Source organism: Meles meles, chromosome 6 (assembly GCF_922984935.1).
Source record: "Meles meles chromosome 6, mMelMel3.1 paternal haplotype, whole genome shotgun sequence".
NCBI lineage: Eukaryota > Metazoa > Chordata > Mammalia > Carnivora > Mustelidae > Meles > Meles meles.
In genome coordinates, this window is record NC_060071.1 from 136,602,876 (window position 1) to 136,623,908 (window position 21,033).

At 53.9% G+C, this 21,033-nt stretch overlaps 2 protein-coding genes across 7 annotated transcripts in view; one reads left to right on the forward strand and one right to left on the reverse strand.

Moving 5' to 3' along the window:
• Positions 1–16,213, forward strand: part of LTBP2 (latent transforming growth factor beta binding protein 2) — a 101,712-nt gene extending 85,499 nt beyond the window's left edge. Inside the window, exons 19-37 of the mRNA XM_046007726.1 lie at positions 1,832–1,951; positions 3,041–3,163; positions 3,395–3,520; positions 3,959–4,084; positions 4,834–4,956; positions 5,057–5,182; positions 5,552–5,674; positions 6,352–6,483; positions 6,752–6,877; positions 7,419–7,562; positions 8,421–8,612; positions 8,734–8,817; positions 9,537–9,665; positions 9,985–10,122; positions 10,207–10,374; positions 10,672–10,953; positions 11,902–12,051; positions 12,500–15,737; positions 15,951–16,213. Of these exons, the coding sequence (XP_045863682.1) occupies positions 1,832–1,951; positions 3,041–3,163; positions 3,395–3,520; positions 3,959–4,084; positions 4,834–4,956; positions 5,057–5,182; positions 5,552–5,674; positions 6,352–6,483; positions 6,752–6,877; positions 7,419–7,562; positions 8,421–8,612; positions 8,734–8,817; positions 9,537–9,665; positions 9,985–10,122; positions 10,207–10,374; positions 10,672–10,953; positions 11,902–12,051; positions 12,500–12,645 (2,558 nt within the window). The 3' untranslated portion in view covers positions 12,646–15,737; positions 15,951–16,213. The remainder of the gene's footprint in view (positions 1–1,831; positions 1,952–3,040; positions 3,164–3,394; positions 3,521–3,958; positions 4,085–4,833; positions 4,957–5,056; positions 5,183–5,551; positions 5,675–6,351; positions 6,484–6,751; positions 6,878–7,418; positions 7,563–8,420; positions 8,613–8,733; positions 8,818–9,536; positions 9,666–9,984; positions 10,123–10,206; positions 10,375–10,671; positions 10,954–11,901; positions 12,052–12,499; positions 15,738–15,950) is intronic.
• On the reverse strand, positions 6,880–20,841 carry ISCA2 (iron-sulfur cluster assembly 2). Of its 6 annotated transcripts, none has more exons than XR_006818643.1 (6): positions 20,759–20,841; positions 20,417–20,522; positions 20,179–20,294; positions 19,595–19,780; positions 7,584–7,694; positions 6,880–6,992 (listed from the first exon to the last, which is right to left on the reverse strand). XR_006818643.1 is itself a non-coding variant. In XM_046007729.1 (5 exons), exons 1-4 carry the CDS (start codon positions 20,827–20,829, stop codon positions 19,606–19,608), a joined length of 468 nt encoding a protein of 155 aa, XP_045863685.1. In that variant the 5' UTR covers positions 20,830–20,841; the 3' UTR covers positions 7,567–7,694; positions 19,595–19,605. The 6 variants fall into 6 exon arrangements, 4 of the variants coding, with proteins under 4 accessions (XP_045863685.1, XP_045863683.1, XP_045863686.1 ...); XR_006818642.1 differs by lacking the exon at positions 6,880–6,992 and adding an exon at positions 7,377–7,510; XM_046007729.1 differs by lacking the exon at positions 6,880–6,992 and having other exon boundaries at positions 7,567–7,694.
• Positions 20,842–21,033: the final 192 nt, after the last annotated feature.

The window sequence follows — 21,033 nt, forward strand, 5'->3', positions numbered from 1 at the left end:
GGGGAGAGCTGGGATCCTGAGGGAACAGCATCAGTACCACGAGTCTCCTCATGCCCAGCCTAAGACACTGTGTGCACCACCTCTTCGAATGTGCCCAGAACAGACATCAGGGCTCATCGCTCCCTCTAAATCTGACCCCCTTCCTGCACTGCCTGACACCTGCAGGAGAGATCCAAAGACCTCTTTCTTCTCACCGTGGTCTTAGAAAAGGGTCCTCACCTCTGCCTCTTTATCTCCCGAAGCAGGGATTGCTTATCATTCCCAATGGCTTTGCCCATCTTCCTCCTATACCTCGGCCAAGGCCCTGAGGCCATGGTGCTGGCTGCTGTCTCCTGGACGGCCAAAGTCAGTGGTCCTAGATCCTTTGGTCCCCCTCCTCTATCTCATTGTCTCCATCCCTGTCTTTCCAGAAACCCTTAGAATAGGTTAGCCCAGGGTCACCACAGCCCAACCAAGGGCTCTTGGCTACCCTCTTTGTAGAGATGAGCTTTATCTCGGTGTCCCCGAGATTGCCTTGGGGTTCTGGCTCTCTCCTTGCAGATACCCACCCGAATAACACCTGGCCTGTGTATCTCTTCCTCTTCTAGACCCTCAGGGTCAGATTTTGGCCTTGAGAGGGTCCCGGTTCCCTGGGACAGAGGGCTTTGATGTGGCCTGACTTCTGCAGACCCAACAGCCTCAAGGGAGACTCATTTTCCCATCATTATTTCACATCAGGGCCCATGTCCTGTTTGGTAACAACAGCTGCTGGCTTTCGCCCTCTACAGAAGGCCTGTGTTCCGACCCTTGGCCCTGCCTCTTGGCTTGCCTCCGTGGGTGTTGAGTAGGTCTTCCTCCCGGGCAGGAGGGCTTCCGAAGCTCCATAAGCCAGGGACTTCCTCCAGGAGAATGACAATTACCCACTTAGGAAGAGTAAATCCTCTCATTTCCTCCGGAGCTCAATCATCTGTCACAGATAGGGCCTGGCAGCCTCAACACAGAGCCAGAGGCACATCACATCCTCCGGCAGTCCCAACCCCGAGTTCAAGCCCTGTGTTAGACCTCCCTAACTCAGCGCGCATCCCCTGTGTGCCCAGAGTGATGGACTTCTGGGGATGCCAGGTCGCATCAGGAAGAACGTTGCCTACAATCTCCTTCTTTCTTTCTCTGTCCTCTGTCCTCCTCCTTGCTGTTGTTCTCCCTGGACTGGCTGCTCCTCTCCCTCCTCGGGTCCCCTCTTCCCCTGCTTGTCTGATCGGTGCCCAGGCTCACCCTTTCTGACTCTCTCCTGGACCTCACCAGACGGTGCTGAGTGGTTCTCAGCAGGAACAAAAGTCTCCAGCCAAGAAGCTTTGCCAGCCTCCACCCAGGACTCTGCATCAGCCGTGGAGTCTGGGGCTCCTCTGAGACCAGGGGTCATCCTCGGTCCTCTCCTGGTGCAGGAAAGCCCATTCTGCCCCCGTTGCCAAGCTGGCTGGCTGTCCTAGTGCCTCTGGGACCTGCTGCACGACGCATACACGATCCCAGCGATGCAGAGGGTGGGATGCAGCCAGACAGACACGAAGGCTCTTCCCAGGAGCCTAGCTCACAAAGCAGACCTCTCCCACCCTCCCAGAGCTAGTGGTGACCATGGCCTCTTGCCCCACCCAAGGAGTCTCCTTTCTAAAGTTCTTCTCTCTCTCTCTCTTCCGTGCAGGACAGTGGGTGGGAGGTGGAGCTGGGAACACTGGACGGCCCTCACTTTCTCCTAGTTTCCATCTGTCAGAGCCCAGCATCCCTCCCCCCACCTCGCAGAGCCACCCACGTGCTGTGGCTCCCAGGGATGACCAAGGGAGGGGATGTTATTTTGCAGATATCGACGAATGCCGTCACCCTGGCACCTGCCCTGAAGGGAGATGCGTCAACTCCCCCGGCTCCTACACTTGCCTCGCCTGTGAGGAGGGCTACCGGGGCCAGAGCGGGAGCTGTGTAGGTGAGGGCTGCTCGCCGAGGCAGTGAGAGGGCTGTCCGGCCTTGGGACCTCTGGTGGAGCCCACACACGGGTTGGGAAAGAGACGGGCAGGGGGAAGTGGCTTGGAGGCTGTTGTCCTCCCGGACCTGGCTGGGCTCCCGTGTGACGTTGGCCGTGACATGGGTGTGCTTCAGTGACTGCTGCTCTGCCCTCTGAATCAGCTTGGGTGGGGGCCCCTTTGGCGCCTCGGCCATGTCCATCCAGGAGCTACGGCCCAAGGTCCCAGGAGCTTCTGTGGCCGGATCCTGCCGGGAAGAGTGAGTTGCCCAGAATCTCAGGAAGAGGCTGAGTCTGGTGTTGTGAGCTGGCAGCCAAGTCCTGCCGTGGCTTATGGGCAGGAGGAGCGTTCGGCTCTTGGGCAGCTCTGCAGCAATGTCTGAACAACACCTACCTGAACGGGGGGTGGGGAGGCTCTTCTCCCCCCAGGGGGGCTGCTTGTCAGCTGTAGAAGGAATGTTCTTTCCCCTTAGTCCCTGCAGGAGGAAGGGCCCAGGGTTCCGAATGCCAGGAGGGACTGAATTGTGAATAGAGGCTTTGAGGCTCTGGGGAGGGCAGGCAGTTCCCAGGCCCTTGAGCCTGCCGCTCAGCCACCCGGGGGCTGGTCGGCCTCTCTCTGCCTTGCCCGCTCGCCTACTGAAGCTGCTTGTTGGGCTGGAACATGGAATCATACCCATCTGATTGGCAAGTAGGAGGCCAGAAAGGTTTAGATCCACTGTAAGGTGAGTCAGGGGTCTTGGACACATCATCCTGGGTGTCCTCAGATGGGCCAAACCAGCCCCAGGGCTGGAGGACCTGGCTCCCTCTTCTAGGACATACGCAGAGTGTTGTGTGACCAGACAGAGCTGCAGTGGGCTCTGATGGGAAGGGCACGCTGGCCTGCCTAGTGGATGGGGCTGGGAGCAGGAGTGACCTCACTGCCTTCCCAGGGTGGCCTCTGCCCCCTCTGAATGCTGATTCCCTGGCCTCGTCTTTAAGATGCCCTAAGCCTGACCATGGGGACTGCATGAAGGGCAGGAGGCCAGCCCGCCATCTTGGACTTCTCTTCCACAGACATAAATGAATGTCTGACCCCCGGGGTCTGCACCCATGGAAAGTGCATCAACCTGGAGGGCTCCTTTAGATGCTCTTGTGAGCAGGGCTACGAGGTCACCTCCAATGAGAAGGGCTGCCAAGGTACAGAGATGCGAAAGCACCTTCCTCTACAGGCAAATCGGCCTGCAGCTCCTTCCCTCTGCACACTCCCTCCTAATCCAGCCCTGCGCCCACATCCCTAGCCATGCCAACGCAGCCACCCATCCTGCCAAGACCCGTCCTTCGCCCTACCCCTGCCCGCCTGTCAGTCTCCGGCTGTCCTGCCACGTCTGTCCTGCAGAGCCCCACACGGAACTCCCTGGCCTGTTTCAGATGTCGATGAGTGTGCCAGCCGGGCCTCGTGCCCCACGGGTCTCTGCCTCAACACTGAGGGCTCCTTCACCTGCTCGGCCTGTGAGAGTGGCTACTGGGTGAACGAGAACGGCACTGCCTGTGAAGGTAACCCTGGGGAGGCACAGGCAGAGGGGGACGAAGAATATAGGCCTTCTTACCTCCCAAAGAACACTCTGTTCATCCCCCAGCTTTGGGTTGATGCTGAGGGTCTCCAGGCTAGACCGGAGGACCTTAGAGATGGACTTGGCCCCAAGGAGAGCGTCTGTTGTCGTCATCCCCAAGTTTGGAGGTGATGACAGGAGGAAGAAAAGGGAGTCACAGAGACAAGAGGGAACCTGATGGTAGAGCCGCCCCCAGAGCATTCTGGGGAGAGGAGGACAAGGTTGCACCACAGAAGGCCCACAGCCAGGGCCTGCCCCTTTCCAGGGGCCTGGAGAGAGGCCCACAAGCTCAGAGAGGGAGGTCAGAGGTTCGGGGATCTCCTTGCCTGGTGAGGGGAGCCCTTCCAGGCCCCCAGGGTGACTGGTTGGCCATCTGCCGCAGACCTGGATGAATGTGCCTTCCCGGGAGTGTGCCCCTCAGGCGTCTGCACCAACACGGCTGGCTCCTTCTCCTGCAGGGACTGTGAGGCGGGCTACCAGCCCAGTGCCCAGGGCCACACCTGTGAAGGTGAGAGCTCCCTTCCCCCTGCCACCATGAGGGAGGGGAGCGCGGGGCGGGGGCAGGGGGTGTGCTCCGGAGACTAACCCACCACCCTTAGAGAAGGGAGTGACCAGACACAGCAGGGGCTGCTTCCAGGCCAGGGGCCCCTCTGTCCACCTCAGACGGGTGAGCTGGGGACAGCCATCCTCACCCCTCCCTCAGCAGTAACTGGAAAGACAATTGCCAGTCCAGGTCTGGGGGCTGATGAGCCACTAAACAGGGGAATTTGTTCCATGTCTGGCCTTCCTGGGTTCTCTGTAAGGGTGGGAGCTGGGAGTATATTTTGGAAAACGTCCGTCTGGACCAGGCAATCTGTAGGCCACCTTCAAGGGCCTCGTTTCTGTGACCTCAGCTTCTCGGCATGTTTCCTTCACTGAGTTCTCTTTAGTCTTCCCGTTGCTTCTCAGTAAAATCTGAGCTCTCAGCCATGGCGAGGGCAGTGGGTTTGGCCGCCCTAGGTTGAGGTTGCGGGCAGAGGCCGAGTGTCCCCGGGGACACCGTGTGGTTAGCCGGAGGAGCCCAGCAGAAGCAGAAGGCACTGCAGTCGCGCTGCTCCCCAGAAGCTCCCTGGCCAGCTGTGCTGCTGCACAAGGGGACGATGCCTATCTGGGTCCAGACTCCCCCGGCAGGGGACGGGCCCTCTGGAGAGCTCCCCATCGGCTCCTGTCCTTGGGAGGCGCTGCCATAGGCCGCCTTGCTCCCTTGTGACCCTGCAGATGTGGATGAGTGTGAAGACTCCCAGGGCAGCTGCCAGGGAGGCGAGTGCAAGAACACGGCTGGCTCCTACCAGTGCCTCTGCCCCCCAGGCTTCCAGCTGGCCAACGGCACCGCGTGTGAGGGTGAGCGGCTGTGTGTGCCCGTCGGACACTGTGGGCGGTGGGTGTGGGAGGGGAGGTGGTAACACGTCCGGGAGACGCCACCGCCTGCCTTCTTCTGCAGATGTGGACGAGTGTGTGGGAGAGGAGTACTGTGCACCCCGTGGCGAGTGCCTCAACAGCCACGGGTCCTTCTTCTGTCTCTGCGCACCAGGCTTCGCCAGCACAGAGGGGGGCACCAGCTGCCAGGGTGAGAAGCCAGCTTGGCCTTGGTCCACTCGCCCGCAGCAGGGACATACCGCACTCCCGGCCCCACCCGGGGATGGGAGGCTGAGCGATGACAGGGAGCCAGGTGTCAGGAAGGCACTCAGAGTCTTTCAACAGGGCCTCTCCGCCATGTCTACGACAGACAGGTGCCCTCTGAACCCTTTGAGTGTCACCCATCTGCCCTTGATAGGGCCCCCATTCCAGGGCTTCTGCCTGCAGCCTGGCCTCTGGCTTCCAGCTCGGGACTCTTCCTCAGATCTCCGAGCCCCGAGCTGCCCTCTGGCTCTCCTCCAGGCTGCTTTGGGCCGCTGGGCCATGTGGCTGGGTCTGCTGACGGAGGTCTCTATTCTAGATGTGGACGAATGTGCAGTCACAAACCGGTGTCTGGGAGGACACTGTGTCAACACCGAGGGCTCCTTCAGCTGTCTGTGTGAGGCCGGCTTCCAGCCCTCCCCAGAGAGCGGAGAGTGTGTGGGTAAGAGCTCCAGGGGGAGCGGACAGGGCGCTGCCCCACGTCTGCCCCTGCCCGGTCCTCAGCTCCCCGGGACCAGGAACGGCAGCTTCCAGGAAGCAGAGCACTTTCCACAGATTAATCATCTGACGGATAATGCATTTATTGAGCCTCTGCTGACTCAGGACCTATCCAAAGATGAATGAAGCTAATCATAACCCTTGTGCCAGCAGAGCACACAATCTAGTTTTTAAAGCCAAACTGATTCAACAGACATTTATTAAACCCCTGTTAGGTTCCATGTCTTTTGCTAGGACAAATAGACAGTTAGGGACGATGTTGAAATTGAGCAAGGGAGACAGATAGGAAGACAATTTTCTGCAATACACTTCGGTGAAGGTTTTATATAAAGAGAATCATAAAATACTCTGCTATAGGGAGAAGGTGGGGGCAGGAGTGTCACAGGCAGCTAGGAGCTCAGTGTTTTCCTAAATAGCATATAGTCCTCTACCTAGACAATCATCCCTGCTGGGTCAGGAGAAATGATCCTGAACTTGATGCTTTGGAGTTGAGATGAGCACAGTAATTTGTAACAGACCAAGGACCCCGAAGATTGTGGGACGTGGCCTTATAATGCCAAGGAGGTGGAGCCAGAGCAGTGAGCTGTCCATTTCTGTCCCCTCTCTTGGCTCTGGGGCCAGATATTGATGAGTGCGAGGACTACGGAGACTCGGTATGTGGGGCCTGGAGGTGTGAGAACAGCCCTGGCTCCTACCGCTGTGTCCTGGGCTGCCAGCCTGGCTTCCACATGGCTCCAGCTGGAGACTGCATTGGTGAGTAGGAACCGGGAGGGCTGAGGACACCTATTTTTCACGTATCCAGGTAGAAAGGACTTTGTCCCATTTTTGTAGCTGTTTGAAGCTTGTGTGTTTTCCGCACAGCAGGGCTTGTAGAGAGATTGAAGAGGAATGGGAATGTTCTTGAGTGTTCTTGTCCTGTGTTTACAAGTCACTTTTCACAGACCTTGGTGTGAACAGACCAAGTAATCCCAGCAAATAGAGCAAGAGTGTGCCCTATAATCTAGTCCCCACTGTCCCACAGACATAGATGAGTGTGCCAACGACACCATATGTGGGAACCACGGCTTCTGCGACAACACCGATGGCTCCTTCCGCTGCCTCTGTGACCAGGGCTTCGAGACTTCGTCCTCAGGCTGGGACTGCGTTGGTGAGAAGCTGGCAGGCCAGCCAGGCTCGGGGCCAGAGAAGGGAAGGCCTGTGGGTCCTTGGGCCCATCTCCACAGATCTTGGCTGTCCTGGATAGAGGCCCTAGGGCCCTCCTCCTGAAATGTTCAAAGTCACATGGCTCCATAATGGGTCCTCAGAGAGTGGGCAAGGAAGTCCACAGCTGACGCCCTGACCAGCTCGGTAGGAGAAGCGTGGCCATGTCCTACCAGCAGGGGGAGCGAGCACAGTAGCGAAGGCCACGGCCCGTCTCCAGAGACCTCAGGGCCTCCAGAGGCACATCTGGAGAATGTGCACAGAGAGAGGAACCCTTCCTCTTGGTCCCTTTAGTGACCCTTTTCTGCCACCCTTCTCCTCTCTCCCTTCTCATGCTCTCTCATTTTTTCCTGCTAACCCCCTGAGACCTAGCCCGTTTCTTCTGAGGGGATGAGGGGAGGATCTGCCCACTGGGCAGGAGGCAGAGGGCCGGAGGGGGGCACCGGCTGCGTCTTCTTCACCCCCAAGCCTGTCCTCGTGCCTGGCAGACGTGAACGAGTGCGAGCTCATGCTGGCGGTGTGCGGGGCGGCTCTCTGTGAGAACGTGGAGGGCTCCTTCCTGTGCCTCTGTGCCAGTGACCTGGAGGAGTACGACGCTCAGGAGGGCCACTGTCGCCTGCGGGTGGCTGGAGGTGAGCACGCCCCATACTTACCGCGTCATTACACAAGAGCGCTCTGCGGCTTACAAAGTGGTTCCGCTGCTCCGGCCCCCGGGAGGGAGCCTGGGCCAGGCCCAGCCGTGTGGGCGAGGGTGCCGCGTAGGACTGGAGGAGAACAGAGGGAGGAGTCAGAGTATGGCAAATGTCAAGACAAGTGGACGTCTGTCCCAGGCCAGGGAATGTCCTGGAGGCTCGGGGCTGTGACAACCCTACAGGGGCTCAGGAAGAACTGATGCCAACTTAAGGTGCTTAGGAACTGCGACTGAGCCTCCGAGGAACCCTGGGGAACCCTTCAGTGAGGAGGGCCTTGAGGCTGAGCTGAGCCTCACTCTCCCCTGCGCGCCACACCCCAGAGCTGTTGGGTGCAGCCTCTCTCCCCAGGCCGGACGAGGACTGAGCTGGTCTCCTCTGACTTGGGAAGAAGCAAGCGAGACCTGGAACAAGGAACGGTGGGAGGGGCCGGGGTACAGTGTGAGCTGAGGAATGGAGGGACTGCCCGTATGGTATGCCACGGACTGAGGGCACCTCCCTGGTGGCAGGATGCTATACCAGAAAGAGCACGGCTTCGGGCACCAGAAGAACTGGGGTCGGGGTCACTTAGAGCCGGAGGCCGTGGCAAGTCACGTGCCTTCTCATAGTCTCAGCTGCCTCCCGTGTAAAGGCGGCTGATGATAAAATGCCGTCCAGAGCGTCAAGTGAGACAATACAGGTGAAAGCCTGTGCACACTTCCTGGTGCTATATAATTGTAAAGCCTTGAAAATAAATTCAAAAGCTAGGGTGCCCCAGGGGGCCAAAGACAGACAGTAATAAAGGGCGTCTATCTCACACAGGTCAGAGTATTCCTGAGGCCCCGCCAGGAGACCACCCCGCAGGCCCCATCCGCATGGAATGCTACTCCGGGCAGAACGGCCAGCTGCCCTGCTCCAGCCTTCTGGGCCGGAACACCACACAGGCCGAGTGCTGCTGCACCCAGGGTGCCAGCTGGGGAGATGCCTGTGCCCTCTGCCCAGCTGAGGACTCGGGTAAGGCCCCCGAGGGTTCCAAATCCTCAATGTCAGCTCTGTAGGGTGACGTTGAAAGAAGGGGAGAGGGGAAGGGGGGCAGAGCCCTCCTGTTTCTAAGCTTGGATGCCTCCCTGCACAGCTGAATTCAGTGAGATCTGCCCCAGTGGTAAAGGCTACATCCCTGTGGACGGAGCCTGGATGTTTGGACAGACCACATACACAGGTAACCTCCCTAGAGACCCTCCTCCCCAAACCCCACTCACCTGAGGGGGCCCAACCTGGTCCTCCGGGGGTCCCCGGGGGAAGTTCTGCATGTAACCCCAGCCTCCTGCTCACTTCCCTCGTTCCTGTCCCAAGGCTGACTGCCTGCAGATTTGCAGCTGGAAGGTCTGACCTGAGCCCCTCCTGGAGGTGTCCGTACAACCCGACCTTGGTTCCTCTGCTCCCCTGAGGCTGAACCCTCCAGAACAAACTCTGATGCCACGACTAATGCAGTCACGGGGCACAGGGTCGGGGTGGGGAGTACGGAGACAGCTGCTTATCCTCCTGGCCCCACTTACAAAGCCAGAAACTTCCGGAAACCCACACTCAAAGTGGGTAGTTCAGGTCTGAGCCCTTCAGTGCCCTAATTCTGAAGCTGGAGACAGAAAGAGAACAGAAACAGAAGTGGCTTTCCGTAAGTGCTTGCTACGTGCCAAGTACTGTGTAAGCACTTAACTATATTAACCTTTTAATCTTCCTAACGACAATAGAGGTCATAGCAGTCCTAGCAGCCGCAGTTTTCCGTCAGGAGACTGAGGCGAGGAGAACTCAAGCAAGTTGCCCAAAGGCACCTGACTAGCAGGTGGCAGCGCCAGGATTCCCACCAGCAAGTCTGGCCCTGGAGCCCCTAGTCTTACATTCTGCTTCGTCCGGCTTCTCCCCACCTCTGCCATCCCACAGATGCAGATGAGTGTGCGATGTTTGGCCCCAGTCTCTGCCAGAACGGCCGGTGCCTCAACACGGTGCCTGGCTACATCTGCCTGTGCCACCCCGGCTACCACTACAATACCCAACGCAGGCGGTGCGAGGGTGAGGACGTGCCGCTCCCCCGACCCCACCCCCCCAGGCCACTCACCCAGCCCCCCCCGCCGGCCAGCCTCATCCTTGCTGGGAGCCCCCACTGCAGCAGGGGAGCTGGAGGGGTTGTCCGGGCTCGAACGTGAGCCCCTACTGGAAAGGGATCCCCAGGGAGGGGCCTCTCAGGCGGGGCTGGAGCAGGGGAGGAGGGGGAAGCAGGGAGCTACTCTTCATTATCAGTTACAAGAAAACCTCCTTCCACGAAGCCGGTCTGTGGGCAAGCTGCGTTCATACCGCCCCACGCATCCCCTCCATCTCTCTGCTACCACAGATCACGACGAGTGCCAGGACATGGTCTGTGAGGATGGTGAGTGTGTGAACACTGAAGGCTCTTTCCACTGCTTCTGCAGCCCCCCCCTCACCCTGGACCTCAGCCAGCAGCGCTGCGTGAACAGCACCAGTAGCACGGGTCAGTAGGCTGGAGCGGTGGGGCGGCAGGGAGACTGGATGTGGGCTGGGAGGGCTCACGTGCCTCTGGGCCCTGTGCCACCAGAGGACCTGCCTGACCACGACATCCACACGGACATCTGCTGGAAAAGAGTCACCAGTTATGTGTGCAGCCAGCCCCTGCACGGGCGCCGTACCACCTACACAGAATGCTGCTGCCGGGACGGCGAGGCCTGGAGCCAGCAGTGTGCCCTCTGCCCCCCCAGGAGCTCTGGTGAGAAGGGTGACCCGTGCCCACTCGGAGGGAGGGGCCCTAGGGAAGGGAATGCCCTCACTTTGGAGGGAGGGATTTAGAAGGAGGAGAGCAATCAGAGTGTGGCCGTCTCCCATCCCTATCGCTTGGGGACAAAGCGGGGCCGGGGCTGGGGTGGGTAGAAGAGCACTGCCGGGAACTCCCGGGGGTGACCAGTCCCAGCACGTTCCCTCTCCCCAGGGAGTGAGCTGGGGAACAGCACACCAGGCCTCAGCTACCAGGAACTTGGCGGCTTCCTCTCTCCCTCCTCCCTCACAGAGGTCTATGCTCAGCTGTGCAACGTGGCCCGGATTGAAGCCGAGCGGGAGGCGGGGGTCCACTTCCGGCCAGGCTATGAGTACGGCCCTGGGCCCGAGGACCTGCACTACAGCCTCTACGGCCCCGAGGGGGCCCCCTTCTACAACTACCTGGGCCCTGAGGACACCATCCCAGAGCCAGCCTTCCCCAACACAGCCAGCCGCGCCAGGGACCACCTGCCGGTTCTTGAGTCACCCCTGCAGCCCTCGGAACTCCAGCCCCACTACGTGGCCAGCCAGCCAGGTCTGTGTTGCTGCCCACGTGGGGAAGTGGTGGGTCCCACAGCTGTTTCACTTCCACCTCCTCTAGCTACTAATCACTCCTGCGGGGTGAGGCCGCCGAGGAGGAAAGACCCACCAAGCCCTCTCACAGGTCCCTCAAGGGCCAACTCCAAATGCCCGGTCAGACCCTACTGAGGAACTGGCACAGGGTACCACCTCCCCCTCAAAGCTTCCCTGAGGGCATTGAGAGCGCGAGAGAAAGCAGGCACACTCCAGTCTGTTTCCCCCTCCGCGCCACTCACAGTGGGCAGAATGACCGGCTCTACGAGCTCACGCTGGTGGCCTGAAATGTGCATTAAGGCTTTCTAATCACTTTAAAGGCCTGCTATGGTGACCCGCTTTGTAAGTGGCAATGACCCCAGCACGCGGGACCGGGATTCTGAGAAGTCGGGCCTGGCACCTGTGCGATAGACAAAGCTGCCACAGGCACAGCCACCGTATCAGACTAAGACCGCACGGGGACTAGGGTCGGGTCTTTCTCAGGGGTTGGGAGCTGCTTAGAGAGGTTCAAGCAGATCCCTAAGTTTTGCTTTGTGTTGAGTGAGGCTAATCCCCTCTTGCTGCCAGTCTCCCCTCCCCACCCCCCAACAAAAAAACTACGCAAAGATTTTAACCACCACCAACCACAACAAAACCAAAACTGTAGACACCCCCTTGCCGGGGAGCCCTGGCACTGTGAAAGTAGCGCATCTCGGCCCTCCTGGAGCTGACCCGTAGAGCATGGCACGTCTCTGCCACCCCAAGTGGAGACACGTACTTCTTAAGGGTATAGCCTTTTGTTTCAGTAGTTTCCATGAGGTTCCCAACCCTGACCTTAGAAGTTCAACAGCAGCAATCCTTCATGCGGAGGGTGAGGGCCCCAGGGTCAGGTGCCAGGCCTCAGCTTCCTTCTCTGACTCCCTCCTACCAGAGCACCAGGCCGGCTTCGAAGGGCTTCAGGCAGAGGAATGCGGCATCCTGAACGGCTGTGAGAATGGCCGCTGTGTGCGCGTGAGGGAGGGCTACACCTGTGACTGCTTTGAGGGCTTCCAGCTGGACATGGCCCACATGGCCTGCGTGGGTAAGTGTCAATCTGAATGGCAATGAATGCCCAGGGAGCAGGAGGACCCTGATGGCTCTAAGTGGAGAGACTGGACCTGCCCTACTGCTCCATTAGAAATAGAGACTGAACTTAGGGTAGCTGGGAAATCCACTGCTGCCCCCTAGTGGGCTGTCCTGGAGCCAGGCCAAGTGGGGAGGGTGCCAAAGGAAGGTCTCCTGCTGGGTTTAGAAAACCCTTTCCATGGAGATTCCTAGGCAGAAATAAGGGACAGGAAAGCATGGCCACTCTGAGGCACAGGATGGGTTCACTACCACCAGCTCTGTGCCTCTGAGAAGCTTCGTTTTGAGCAGTGACTTCAGCTTCTGGCTGCCACATGTAGGATTCCACCGCAGGGCAGAAGCTCAGTGACCACAGCAGCAGAGGCACCTGGGCTCCCTACAGTGTCTCTTCCCTCCCTTCCTCTTAGATGTGAATGAATGTGACGACTTGAACGGGCCTGCTGCACTCTGTGCCCACGGTCACTGCGAGAACACCGAGGGCTCCTACCGCTGCCACTGTGCTCCAGGTTACGTGGCCGAGGCAGGCCCCCCACACTGCATTGCCAAGGAGTAGCAGTGAGAGGTCAGTGTGGACAGCTACCTGGAAATGGGCCCCAGCCACGGGCAGGGGCCTGGAGGAGGCTTTCCTAGCTGGGAAGACATCATGAAGCAGGCAGAAGGCCCTGCACCCCAGTTCCCAGCCAGACCTGCCTGCTTTTCAGCTCTCCCAGCTTAGGCCCTGGCTGTGAGCTTCTATCACTGCCTTCATGCCACCATGCCCTTGCTTGGCTCAAACACCACCAAATGCTTTAATGCTTCAGCCACTGGCCGGGAGGATCAGCGTATCATCTGTCCTGGCCTTGCTGTGGGATGCTTACCAAAGGATGGCCCTCATCCACCCCCTCAAGCCGTGCAAACATGCAAGGTCGTTTGGACTCATACTGCAGACACGCTTTCCCAGTCATGATCCACATAACATCCGGATGATTCCAAGCTGGGTCAGAGGTCACATCTGCCTGGGTATGGTCCTTCAGTATCTCTTGAGCAAAAAAGGATTGGCGGAAGTTTGGGGAATGACTCCAAGTCCTCCTCCCAAGAACCATCACCTCAGCCAAGCTCGTCTGGGCCAGATTTTGCCACATCTCCATCTTGTTAGCAGTGCTGTGGCCCCGGGCAGGGGCAGAAGATCCCCTCATCCAAGAGGAGCAAGACTGATACCAGCTTGCTGAGTGGAAGAGACACAGATGAAGGGGAGCACGGAGACTGAGAAAGCAGCAAGAGGGCAATATGGAAAATTTGGGGAGGTGATAAGAAAGGGGGAGCCAAAGCTTTTAACAAGGCTAAAGAAAATGTTCGGTAGCTTTGGGTAAGCACTCAGTCTACCCAGGACAGCTGCTGTGCACCACAGCAAGGCTGCCACAGGACGGGGCCCAACCCCAATGACCTGTATTAAATACACACTGCTTCTTACACGGCACAAATCTTTCCTGGGCTCTCCTTTTGTGGGTACCAGTTTGAGGTACTAAAAATAAAGGGGTCTGTTCTCTGGCTCGTGAAATACAGTGCAGTCTTGTTTAGGGGAAGCCAGATTTTCCACATCGTTTCTTCTCTCTACTCAGAAGCCCTTGCTGTCTTTCTTTCAAAAGTGGGAAGGCAGGCTGGCATAAGTAGAGACCCACTCCATCCTTAGCCAGCTAGAAGTTGAGAACCACGGTGGAATAAAGAAATGTACATTTGGGCTCTTGTTTTTGTTTTTATTTCATATTAAACTAAATTTCTTTACTATGTTGGCTAAGTCTAAATGTTAGACACGAGGATCCTATCCTTTTGCCAGCTCTGCCAAGAGCCTCTGATTGGGATCCAATGGGAAAAGGTTCTTTATTCTTCTAAGACAAGGAAAGCTCTGCCTTTGCATTTGTCTGACCAAAGGCAACGTAAGTAAACAAGACTCCATGTACCTGAAGACATGGAGATGAATGCTATTTTCTTAATTTAATCTGTCCTGTCCTACCTGCTGCTCTAATTGTTCGGCCATCCCACAGTAACTTATTGAATGCTTGTTATGTGCCAGGCACTCTACTGAGTGGCTGACCACAAATTTCATTTAATCATCCAGCAATTCCACTTACTATTTTTATTCCCAATGTATAGATGAGTAAATTGAGAAACACAGGGTTTAAACAATTTGCTCTATGTTGCTGTACTGGTTGAGATGTTTTCAGCAGACAAAAATACATTGTTACACATTCCTAACAAAAGAAATGTGAGTTAAAACCACACTTGAGACACTTTTTTAAGGCTGTCAGATTGGCAAACATCAGAAGTTTGCTAAGACTCCTAGTTGGCAAGCTTCTGGTGAAAGAGGGACGCACATACGCAGCTGACAGGGCCTTAAAAGGACACAACTTCTGAAGAGGGTAATAAGGCGATGTCTTTCAAAATTATAGAAGCACTTACTCTGACTCTTCTAGGAATTTAACCTTCAGATATAGTCTCACCAAATGTGAAATGACATGTGTAAGAGGTTATTTATTATAGCATTACTTGTAACAGCAAAAGATCAGAAACAATCAGTTGCTACAGGGGCCTAAAAATGAAAGAAAAAAAATGGCTCTAAATGTCCTGATAAGAAATCCAAACAGATGAAGCGGGGAAAGGCTGTAGAGCAGAGCAGACCGTGTGCTGCTATTTGTCTAAAGAAAGGGGAAAGACACCTGGGTGTCTGCTGACCTCCTCCTCGCCACTCCGCCTCACACCCACCTCTTACCAGTCTTCCAGATATGCGCTGGCGCTGCGCCGCCTCCCAGCCCTCGCCTTCCTGCTCACCCTTCCAGAAAAACTTGGTGCACATACACATATTTCTTTGTATCAAATACACAAGTAGCATCCTATGCATGCTGTTCTGCACTTTGTTTTCACTTAATCCAGACTTGCACATAAAGAACTGTCTCATTCTATGTTATAATTGTATATTATTCCATTGAACAGATAAATAATTTATTTAATCAATCCCCTACTGATGGACATTTCCATTGTTTCCCCTCTCTTGCTATTATAAGTAATGCCATAATGAATATTCTTGTGTATATGTTATTTCACATTATATCTATGGGATTATACCTATAGGGTAAATTCTTAGAAACAACAGTGGTTTGTGGGGAGGGTGACAGGGTGGATGGGTACAGGATTGGGAGACTTTTCACTGTATCCCCTTTTGCGTCTCTTTGAATTTTGTACCATGTGTATTACCTTTCCAAAAAAATAAAATATTTTTAAATACAGCTTTGGCCATAGACTGCTTAAATGCTCCCTTCTTTATATATTTCTCTGACAATTAAAGCCACATAATTATTTCTGAACTTCTTAAAGCAAACTTTCTTTAAATAGCCCTGTAGCATTTCTGTGGAGAAAGGGCAAACGGATTTTTTTAAAAGAGCAATCAAAAACACCACTGCTGGATACCTAGAAAAGTAGAGGAGTTTCCCGCCTTTGAGACAAACATGCAAAACCGTAACTATGTTGCAGGGGACAATGTTGGGTCCCAGGCACTACCAGTGGCACCGATCCACTCTCAGCCCGCACTGAACGGGGACGCTGCCACACAATCAGTGCTGCCTGCTTCTCTATATACGCTCAATGCTGTATGAAAGGAGACTGAATTAACAGGTTTCAACTCTTTTTTTTTTAAAGATTTTATTTATTTATTTGACAGAGAGAGAGATCACAAGTAGGCAGAGAGGGAGGCAGAGAGAGAGAGGAGGAAGCAGGCTCCCCGCGGAGCAGAGAGCCCGATGCGGGGCTCGATCCCAGGACCCTGAGATCATGACCTGAGCCGAAGGCAGCGGCTCAATCCACTGAGCCACCCAGGCGCCCCAACAGGTTTCAACTCTTAGAAGTTAGAAAAGTTATAAAGTTCTTCGACACCTACTTTAGTAGCCCTTCCTAATCTCTTCTAAATCTGTTTTCTCCTAATCCCTTGTAATCTGTGGACCTTCCCACACAAAGAAACTAAGGGTGGGTGGGACACCCACAGCTCACTTACTGCTAGTCACTAGCAATCACGTAACTGAAGAGTAAGATTCCACCACTCGGTAAGATCTGGACTTTGACTAAGAGCCCCCCACCCCCACCCCTTAGAGCCATCAACATGAAGCAGATAAGACAATAGGGGCACCTGGGTGGCTCAATTGGTTAAGCGTCTGCCCTCAGATTGGGTCACAATCTCCAGGTCCTGGAATGGAGCCCTGCCTCAGGCTCTCTACTCAGTGGGAAGTCTGCTTCTCCCTTTCCTTCTGCCCTGCCCCTATTACTGCTCTCCCTCTCTCTCTCAAATAAATAAATAAAATCCTAAAAAAAAAAAAAAAAAAAAGGCGGGGTGGGGACACCTGGGTGGCTCAGTTGATTAAGGGGCTGCCTCCGGCTCAGGTCATGATCCCGGTGTCCTGGGATCGAGTCCCACATGGGGCTCCGTGCTCGGCAGGGAGCCTGCTTCTCTGTGTCTCTGCCTGCCACTCTGTCTGCCTGTGCTAGCTCTCGCGCTCTCTCTCTCTCTGACAAATAAATAAATAAAATCTTAAAAAAAAAAAAAAAAAAGGCGGGCTGGGGGGCCTGGGTGGCTTAGTGGGTTAAAGCCTCTGCCTTAGGCTCAGGTCATGATCCCAGGGTCCTGGGATCGAGCCCCGCGTCAGCCTCTCTGCTCGGCAGAGAGCCTGCTTCCCTCCTCTCTCTCTCTGCCTGCCTCTCTGCCAACTTGGGATCTCTGTCAAATGGATAAATAATATCTTTAAAAAAAAAAAATATGCTGTAGTGCCTGGGTGGCTCAGTTGGTCAAGTATCTGCCTTCAGCTCAGGTTGTGATCCTGGAGTCCCAGGATCCAGCTCAACCCAACGCTGGGCTCCATGCTCAGTGGGGGATCTGCTTCTGCCCCTTCCCCTGCTTCTCTCTCTCTCAAATAAATTAAAAAAAAAAAAAAAAAAAAAGGATATTCACAACATAAAGCAGATGCAGGGCTCCCTTACTTCTGCTTCTTGCATCATATCTTACTAGGGCAAAGGCAGGGTATGCTACCCCCAAACACTCTCTAACTTGCATAAATAAAACCAATTCTGCAACAACAAGGCCTTTCTCCTTGAAAGTAATGGGGAAGCAAAAAAATCTTCCAATGGATACCAGAAGAGTATCAAGTTTTCCTAAACGAATTCGCACAGTAAGCAAAATTTGTGAAAACATCTGCTGGTCTTTACCAGAAAGAGGGCACCTGATCATAAAGGGCCTGCAAAAGACCCTAAATCTATTTTACTAAGCTTACTATTTATTCCAAGCAAATTGCCCACTATCCCCTTGATGCTATTATTTCTCTACGCTCTCTGCTGTTAAAATTTCTACATCATCCTACTCCAATGGAAGCTTCTTATTACTACTTCGATTTTCTCACGAGGCTTTCTAGTGTGATAAAGTAAAGTGATTTCTCCCAAACCCACCCTTTCTAAAACACAGAATCCCAATTCTCCCCATTAACAGCAGATACTTAGATATAGGCATTCAAAGGGACTCTGTTCCTATCTAAGTGACCACTGCAGTTTAATGGTTTATTTAGCAACTAAAGCATTTAAGCTCCTGCTCTGCATGAGTTTTAAAATCACAAAATCATGGGGCACCTGGCTGGCTCAGTCAGTAGAGCATGTAACTCTTGATCTCAGGGTCATGAGTTCAATCCCCATGCTGGGCATTGAGCTTATTTAAAAAAATAAAAATAAAGTGCACTCTTTAAAACAATATGTTCTAACATTTAAAAGGTAGCAAAATCTCTTTTTAAAGAAGTTGAAAAGACTTAGTCTGAGCTGAAAATCTAATTAGGTCCAGGTATGGACAGCAACTTTAAATGTCTTGGTAAACTTAAACAGACGCTCCCATGATATGCTGTTTTCTACCCCCTCCCATGGAAATCTGCGAAGGTCGGGTTTCTGAGAGTCCCCTCCTTCCTCTTTGTACACACTGTACACACAACAGCTTGCTATCTCTAAATCCTAGATTTTCCCATATTGAAAATGTAAGTACCTAAGCTTCATCTTGTCTCTAAAATCTACATTTCCCTTTTTAATGGTAAATTCTTTTGCTGAATGACCTTAATTCCAATCCAGTCCAGAAACGCTAGTTTTTGCTGTAATGAACTTTTGACATTACATTTTGACTAAGCCTCTGGCTATTCCTAATAGGCTATTAAGGAAAACAAGAGTTTAACCAATAATATTTCCAGAAGCAATTTGGTTGTGGTTTCCCCACATTAATAAATCATTTGTCATGGTGGTGGTATTTCTGTCCTTTTTTCCGCTGTCTGTCCACGAAGTTCTGGGCCCCCCAGCACTGTCACACACCTACAACAAGCTCTGTAGCCTAAGTGCCATACCCAAACAAGTACTTTAAAATTCATTGGAATTTGTGGCTTCAAGAGCTTTTCTTTCAGCAACCCTAACATAAAGTTGCCAGGTTTAACAAATAAAAATGCACAATGCCCAGTTAAATTTGAACTTCAGATGAACAACAAGTAATTTTTAGTATATGTCTCATAAAATATTTGGGACACACTTACACTAAAAATTACTTATTTGAAATTCAAATTTAACTGGACATCTGCATTTTATCTGGTAATCCAACCTGAAAGAAAAATCTCTAACCATCCATTATCTTTACCAACAAGGGGACCCCTTCCTGCTATGCATGAGACCAAAGACATTTTACGCCATAAGGTAGGTAAAGCAACATATCCTAAAAAGACTCAGTCATTGAATAATCACAGAATCTTGAAATGTCTGTGGTGGTACAGAGTATGAGGCCTACTTTTTAAATGATTCAGGTTATCAGTGGGGGTTAGATCCAAGTTTCCTGGGTGATGGACTACTGGTTTTGTGAATCTAGCAGACCTATGAGTAAGAGAGGAAAATGTATCTACCCTAACAAATGGGAAGTGGGGAATGGGCAGCACAGAAAATAAGGATATGGGGGGAAAAGGGGGAAAAAAAAAAGAAAGAAAGAAAAGGGTGTCACTAGAACATTCAGGAAGAGTGAGATGAAAAAGAGAAACTTCCGTTCGCCTTTCTCATCCTTTCTAGCCTAGTAACCAGTGTTCAAGCCACCCAATCTGTGACCCTGATCCAGAACATAAGTAACTAAGGACTTTCTTCAAAATGGAGCTTTTATACATAGCTATACACCTATGTACAAGCACCTGAGAAGTGACTCCAAATTTTGGAACCTTGGAGGCTCTACGGATTACAGCGGGCGGATTTCAACCAGTTAGTATATCTTAGATCACAGCACCTAGAGGATTGGCCTTAGAAATGTGTGGGTGAAAACAGATCGAGAGTAAAAGCTTCATATTCTGAAAATAATAGTGGCAAAACACAACACTCCTGGACTGAGGGAAATAAAACTGAGAGGAGGACACGACTGGAAGGAAACCTCTAGAATTCTACTAATCCTAGGTTCCTCAAATTGGTGCAAGTGGCAGCAATCTCTGGGTCACCTGTCATCACATCAAAGTTTGATAGAGAAGGATGAGCCACAGGAGCAGCCCTGCTGAGCTTGAGGATTGTTCAACACTTGAAATGAGCTTCGGATCAGTTCTTGGCTGAAGTCCACCTGGGCCCCTTTCACCAAGGCCAAGCTATCAGAGTCAACCACCACTCTCGCCCCGCCCTGTTCAAACACCCTGAAAAAGACAGGAGGAAGACATTAAGGACTATCATAAACTCCAAAACCATAACACCCTCTGAGCCCTGGGGTGCATGTCCTGGGGTGCATGTCCTTATTACCTCTAACACGTGCTGCTTTTCTCTGAGGCAAAAGGGGTCAATGGAATGAATGCTGGTGAAGGTTTAGGGATTCAGGCCTGGAATCCAGTCCAGCCTGACTACGCTAAGGACCTAGGCAGGCCAACTTCCCTCCTGTAATATAGTTATTCTGAATCACGACAACAAATCCTCACTGTATTCCCCCTGTATGAGAAGGATGGTGTTGGGCGTTCTTAGCAAACCTTTTAAATTTGAAACAAACGTGCACTTTTATCCCTCCCACACATTCTCTGAGGACCCACCCCTTCCTTCTTGCCTGTCGTCGGGGTTGATAACTGTATCCAGGGAAAATTTGTATTGGAATCCAGAGCATCCACCTCCCTCCACCTCCAGCCTTAGGAATTCCGACCCTTCGGTGATTTCCAGAAGTCTCTGAAACGCAAAAACGGGGATCAAGAATGCTAGGCAAGAGGTGGCAGAAGGGTGGGCTAAGGGGAAGTCCCCGCACTCTTGGGCCTAGCCGGGGCACCGCCGCCCGGCGTCCGGCCTCCTACCTGGACGCAGCTGGCGGTGAGGTGGATCTGCCCTTCGCCGGCCTCGGGGCTGGAGGACGATGCTTCCCGACGAGCCTGAGGTCCGCGAGAGGCCGCGAGGAGCCTGCTGCACATGGGAGGAGGATGAGCCCGGGAGCAGAGGGGCACCTGGTCACTTCTACCTGGACAGCCTCCCGGCAACCCTGACGACCTCCACCTGGACAGCCTCCCGGCAACCCTGACGACCTCCACCTGGACAGCCTCACGCCAGGCCCTCGCCTCCCCCTCAGGCCTTCGTTCCCCCCTTAGTTCTGGAGGCGCAGAACCAAACACCCTTCCCAGGTGCCTTTGTAGACTTGGTACCTGCCCCTTGCCCAGGGAGTGACCGCTCTCAACGCAGCGACCGTTAAACTCAGCCCTCGGACGGCAGCCATCTTCCTCCACAAACCCCGCCCCCCGCGTCGTCCCAATCCTTTCCTCCACCAGGGCCTTCGGAGGCGGGACCCACAGAGACCCCGCCCCCAAGCACACCTATTGGGTGGTGCTGGAGGAGAAGAGATTTGATTGGCTAGAATTGCTTCCATTTACGGAAGCGAAGGCGCACCAACAAAATCCAGAGGCGCGTCTGTGCGAGGAGG